This window comes from Brachyhypopomus gauderio, unplaced genomic scaffold, assembly GCF_052324685.1.
Source record: "Brachyhypopomus gauderio isolate BG-103 unplaced genomic scaffold, BGAUD_0.2 sc37, whole genome shotgun sequence".
Classification (NCBI taxonomy): Eukaryota; Metazoa; Chordata; class Actinopteri; order Gymnotiformes; family Hypopomidae; genus Brachyhypopomus; species Brachyhypopomus gauderio.
This window is the reverse complement of record NW_027506867.1, coordinates 2,397,341-2,403,573: the sequence shown is the minus strand read 5'-3', so window position 1 is coordinate 2,403,573 and position 6,233 is coordinate 2,397,341. Positions and strand designations below refer to the sequence as shown.

Below are 6,233 nucleotides of genomic sequence, written 5' to 3'. Positions count from 1 at the left end.
AATGCCGGATAGATCTGTTTCAATTTCTGCACCACAATATCGAGCAGATCTGTGTCACCACCACGTCACCTGTACGTAGCACGTAGCACGGAAAACAGTGGCATAGAGGGAGAGGAAGCTTTAGGAATAAGAGTGGACTAGGGATTATAGCAACCAATCAGGAGCCACTAGTGTTCAGGCCAATCAGGGTGTCCTGTGGCCCATTCCATAAGAGCATTTCTCACTGTCCAATGTCCAATGGGAAGTAATCATCAACACCACCAGTACCCTAACGACATCTTATAACCAGTCAGCTATGCGTGCTTGCGCAAAGGGAATTTTGATTCTAAATCAGTTTTGCCTTTGACATCTTAATGAATGTAAGTTTATGAGTAAGATGGCAACTGATCTTAGATCAGTGATCTGAGAGGCTCAGTGAAGAGGTGGTTTGTGGTGCACATATGATCCAAGCCATCAGATTCCTCCTGCTGTCTTCTCCTTGGTGCTGTAATCTGAACGCGGACAGTCATTCATGGGAAGCCGCAGGGGCCTGCTGAAGACAGCTGTGTGGCTCTCTCTAGTTTTCTCATTCTCTCTCCCTCTCTCTCTTTCCAGTAGAAGAGGAAGATGAGGTCCATTCTAATGGCACACACAGACGCCTTCCCAGAAGCCTCAGTAAGTGCCAGATTTTCCCTACCTCTCTCTCTCTCTCTCTCTCTCTCTCTCTCTCCCTCTTTCCCTCTTTCTCTTTCTCCCTCTTTCGCTCTCTCTTCTCTCCTCACTCTCTTTCTCTTTCTTTTTTCATGGTGCATTTTGTCTTTGCAATCCCAGAATGCCTGTTTTTTACCTTCCTTTTCCATATTAGTGCTGGTGGTGTGTGTATGTGTGTGTGTGTGTGTGTGTGTGTGTGTGTGTGTGTGTTATGCTTGTTTGTGTTATTATTGTTGTTGGTTGTATATGTGCATTTGTGTGTGGGTATGTGTGTTATGTATGCTGGCGTTTGCTTTTACATCTAGGTGTCTGAGGCAGCATCCAGTCTAGCCACTTGTCCTTAGACCACCTCCAATACACACACACACACACACACACACACAAACAAGGACACACACATACCTATTTGAGCCCCTTGGCTGGCTATCCTCTTGACTCCCCCTCACACATACTCAACTGTCTCTACTCACGCGCGTAGTGTACACACACACCTTCTAGGGACTGAGTTATAGTTCTTGACCATGTGTCTCTTAGTTCACCCTGTCTCTGTCTTCCAGAGCAGAGTGTGTGTGACTGTGTGTGTGTCTGTGTGCCACTGACGCACAGATCAGAGTGTGTGTGGCTGTGTGTGTGCCTCTGTTGTTCAGGGCAGAGTGTTTGACTATGTGTGGCCTAGATCCAGAGCAGAGTGTGTGTGACTATGTGTGTGTGCGCCTCTGTCATCCAGGGCAGAGTGTGTGTGACTGTGTGTGTGTGTGTGTGTGTGTGTGTGTGTGTGTGTCTCTGTTGTTCAGGGCAGAGTGTGTGTGACTTTGAGTGTGTGTGCCTCTGTCTTCCAGAGCAGAGTGTGTGTGCGCATGCAACTTGTATTTGTACTCTTTTGGGTGTGTGTGTTCTGTCATCTATTTAATAATCCCTCTTTTCTTTTTCCCCGCCTCCATCCCCCTCTCTCTGCCCTTCTCTGTCTGTCTCTCCCTGTCTCCACCCTCCTCTCTCTCTCTCTCTCTCGCTCTCCCAGTAGGTGTGCAAGTGGCACAGCAGGCCATGTGTAAGGTGCGGACGGAGGTGATGGAGGTCACACGTTCTATGTTGGACAGGCGTAACGCCAACTTCCTGCTGTGGCCCCTGTGTGTGGAAGTTCAACGCTGTTCTGGCTGCTGCAACTCCCGCACCATGCAATGTGTGCCTGTCGCCACGGAGATGCGCCACTTACAGGTACACACACACACACACACACTGCTTCTCCTGCTCTGGGATTTAAGCACACTCTCCTTCACACACACATTTCTCCACTCAGCGCTATCTCTCGCTCTGAAACACACAGCCTGTCCTTCACTCTCTCATTCACGCTTTTTTTTCTTCTTCTAGATGACCAAGATTCAGTTCATCAACAGGCAGCCCATCTACGAGAAGGTGATTATACCCGTGGAGGACCACGCCGCCTGCAGCTGTCAGTCACGCGCCCCTGCTCCTGCCCCTCGAGCCAAAACCACGCCCCCTGCCCCTCCCCCCCGGGTCCTCCCCAAAGTCATCCCGCAGCCAAGCCAATCGAAGGAGGAGCTACATCGCAATGACGACCTCAAACAGAACCAGAGGCTGCACCTTGAGGACCGGGACAGTCACCAGCGGCGATGGCAGTCGGGACACGCATCACCCCACACACAGGGGGCGCTCACGTCCGCACACACGCAGGGCAGCTGGCCCTCGCTCACACACACGACGGCCCACGCCGGCGGAGAGGACACGTGGACACGGCACGTGACATCGGGAACTCCGTCCGCGCTGAGCGCCGTCGGCAGTGGCGACGGCAAAAGCGAACAGCGTAATCACCACGGACACCATCGCCACGACTCCCACTTCCAGAGTGACGAGGCCACACCACAACTGCCCCACCGCAAGCTGTCTCATGATTCCAGCCAATCACACAGCACCGTTCATCTTCATAGCCAAGCAGTGGTGGTTCCTCCCCAGAGTAGCCAATTAGAGGCCCCTGTCCTCACCTACACGCATGTGGAGGTCATTGGTCAATCCAGTGGCCAATCCAAACATTTTGCTCAATTAATAACCCCCAGTACTCCCAGTAGCCAATCAGATCACGCTGAACCTCGGGGAAACATCACAGAGCTGCAAAAGCCAGATCAAGGAAAAACTGACATGGAGCATGAGCAAAAACAACCTCATCACCACCGTCACCAAAACCGACGTCCAGCGGAAGCTTCCGGACATCAGCCCAACAGCACACACAGAGCAGGTAGGGGAGCGTGTGTGAGTCACCCTACGTGTGTGAGTCACCCTACGTGTGTGAGTCACCCTACGTGTGTGTGCTGTTTGTCACACACTCCCACAGGTCGTCCTCATTGTATTCTAATTAGTGTAGCGTCTGTGTCCTGTTTTCTTTCCTGCTCCATCAGCGTCACCGCTCACATATAAATTAATAGGATGAGAGTTTCACTGTGATCTCGTGTATTCTATCGGCTGCCTTGAGATGCACGTCTTCGATATTAATTTTTCCCTCTCTCTCTCAATCTCCTTGCCCCCCCCCCCCCCCCAGTGACAAACGTCCCACCCACCACCTCGCCCACACCTCACCCACCACCTCCACCCACCACGCAACGGAGACGACGGAGAAAACACCGGAGGAGGATCAGCAAGTCTGCCATGAGGGCCATGATCATGTAAGAGAGAGAGAGAGAGATAGAGAGAGAGAGAGAGAGAGAGAGAGAGACTGAGAGAGTGGGGGGGGCAGACAGAGAGCAGAGAGAAAGAGAGTTAAAGACAAGGAAGACAAAGCAAGAAGAATCACAAGAAAGATCATGAGATGAGCTGTTACAAGACTTTTTCTCACTATCTGGTGAGGAGGGAGGTTCTCAGTTCTCAGGAGGTTCTCAGTTGTTATAGTTGTTTGTGTAGTCTAATCAGACATGTAATCAGACATGTAACAGTTCTTTCTGTCCCTCTCCAGGGTGATGTCCTAAATGAGCTGTCTCTTTTGCCACGGTCCCTAAGAAAAGCCAGGACAGCCAGACATGGGGCGGGCCCGCATGCTGGACATCACCTCCCCACACACTGGAAAATCCTTCACAATAACTGGAAGTGTCTTTGATCTTTGCCAGATAAGCTCCGACTTGACTACATTTCCCAGCAGGCAGCAGGGCCGATGAGGGCTTCCTGCACTTGCACTCATCACCATGGGAGCCGGATGCTCTTGGGAGAACTTTCCTGAGAACTGCTTGAACATGGGACAACCTGGGACAGCCTGCTAATAAACATATCTAAAACAAGACACAGGTACAGCCTGTCAAATAATGAGAGGTATTTGTATGGCCAGTGTCCATAGGATCTGGTGGCTGTTTGTCACACAGACAACTACCAAATAGTGAGCGGTATCAGACTCCGCCTACTGACTTCCTATTCGCTGCTTGAGGATAAACAACGGGAGTCAGAACTCTGCAGAAACCCCAGAATGCACTTGAACTCCAAGGAGCAGAATAAAAGTGCACTTGCAGATATTCTGCTGGTCAAAGCTGGAAGCTTCTGGAAGGGTGCAAGGGCTTCTGGACGGGTCTGTACTGGGTCACTGTGCAAGTAAAAGCCGCAGTGTTACTGGAAGTGTTAAAAGTCCCGCAGACCGGCGTCTATGGATATGCATTGAATACTGTCTTGAAGAGGGATGTATTTCTTTGGTGATTCACTGTAGCACTTCCTAGGTCACAGGAAGTGAGGATATTTAGGAAAAAAAACATGTTAGGGAAAATGGTTTAAATCTGTCTGGGTAAGTTAAAACGTGCGATACAGATTGCCTGGGACAGAAGCACAACCCTCACACACTGGAATTCTGTTTCTAGAGAACGCAAACCGCGTTCAGTATTTTTACGCGCTAGTAGAGGCAGCATCAATGTGACATGCTTTACCTTATCGTGCTCCTATTAGCTGTCCCGCTAACGCTAAACATGACATATTGGTAACAGGTTTAGCAGGAACACAAGTGTATTAATCAAAAGGAACCCAAAGAAACAAAGACTCCCATACAGGCAAAGAGAGGCAGGGTGCATAACTGTATAATTGTGTATGATTCCGAACCTGTAGGGAGCGATGTGGAGAATGTTCAAAACTGCTTAGCGATAAAAGGCTTAAACTACTGAGGATGCAGATGCTAGCAGGTTATTGTGTATTTAAACTACTGTTCGAATTGCTCTGTAACACGCAAGGCTACACTGTAAATGTAAAAAAAAGTTTATTTTTATCTGCTGTTTTTTCTTAACTTATTTATAAAACAGATAGATGCACTATCCATCTGCTTTCAAGAGTAATAAAGTGTATTTGTTCTGAGGATAATTGTAATAATGTAATAACGTAATAATGCTATTTTAATATAAATATAAAAAGAGAAACTCATACATGGCCCCAGAACTGTTGTTTTCCTGGGAGAGTATGTGAGAGTGTGTGTGAGAGTGTGTGTGAGAGTGTGTGTGGGAATGTGTGTGTGAGAGTGTGTGTGGGAGTGTGTGTGTGTGAGAGTGTGTGTGGGAGTGTGTGTGGGAGTGTGTGTGTGAGAGTGTGTGTGGAAGCTGCAGATACACTCCACCTCTGGGGTGACACACCACAGTTCTGTTTCACTTCCACAAAGCCTCAAGAAAATGAGACCATGCAAAACAGGATTTGAGTCGCTAAACAGCTGACGGCGAAGCTAATTTGACTCATAATTCAGTTTTCATATGTCCGGTCTGGAACATCCTCTGAGAAATAGATGAAGAGAAATAGAGTGTGTGTGTGTGTGTGTGTGTGTGTGTGTGTGTGTGTGTGTGTGTGTGTGTGTGTTTGTGCCGTTGCCACAGCACCATAGGCGAACATGTACACAGAGGGAGATCGGGTGTGTTGAAACAGTTGCCACAGAGACAGAATGAAAAGAGATATGCAGAATGACAGAGAAAGAGAGAGACAAGTGGTGGGAGAGGAAGGAGGTAGAGAGGGGGGAGGTGGAGAGGGGGGAGGTGGAGAGGGTGAGAGGTAGAGAGGAGGGAGGTAGAGAGGTGGGGTAGAGAGGGTGGAGGTAGAGAGGGTGGAGGTAGAGAGGGGAGGTAGAGCGGGGGGAGGTGGAGAGGGGAGGTAGAGAGGGGAGTAGAGAGGGGGAGGTAGAGAGGTGGGGTAGAGAGGGGAGGTAGAGAGGTGGGGTAGAGAGGTGGGGTAGAGAGGGTGGAGGTAGAGAGGTGGGGTAAAGAGGGTGGAGGTAGAGAGGGGAGGTAGAGCGGGGGGAGGTAGAGAGGGTGGAGGTAGAGAGGGGAGGTAGAGAGGTGGGGTAGAGAGGGTGGAGGTAGAGAGGTGGGGTAAAGAGGGTGGAGGTAGAGAGGGGAGGTAGAGCGGGGGGAGGTAGAGAGGGGGGAGGTAGAGAGGTGGGGTAGAGAGGTGGGGTAGAGAGGGGGGAGGTAGAGAGGTGGGGTAGAGAGGGTGGAGGTAGAGAGGGTGGAGGTAGAGAGGGGAGGTAGAGAGGTGGGGTAGAGAGGTGGGGTAGAGAGGGGAGGTAGAGAGGGGGGAGGTAGAGAGGT

At 50.2% G+C, this 6,233-nt stretch overlaps 1 protein-coding gene across 4 annotated transcripts in view; it reads left to right on the top strand.

Moving 5' to 3' along the window:
* pdgfba (platelet-derived growth factor beta polypeptide a) overlaps positions 1-5,085 on the top strand; it is a 13,068-nt gene extending 7,983 nt beyond the window's left edge. The window contains exons 3-7 of one of the 4 annotated variants that reach the window (XM_076985101.1): positions 595-654; positions 1,712-1,905; positions 2,059-2,941; positions 3,242-3,365; positions 3,653-5,085. In XM_076985101.1, coding sequence (XP_076841216.1) covers positions 595-654; positions 1,712-1,905; positions 2,059-2,941; positions 3,242-3,365; positions 3,653-3,665 — 1,274 coding nt within the window. In that variant the 3' untranslated portion in view covers positions 3,666-5,085. Of the gene's footprint in view, positions 1-594; positions 655-1,708; positions 1,906-2,058; positions 2,942-3,241; positions 3,366-3,652 lie in introns of all 4 variants that reach the window. The other 3 variants (XM_076985102.1, XM_076985099.1, XM_076985100.1) reach the window with 3 other exon arrangements.
* The last annotated feature ends 1,148 nt before the right edge of the window (positions 5,086-6,233 follow it).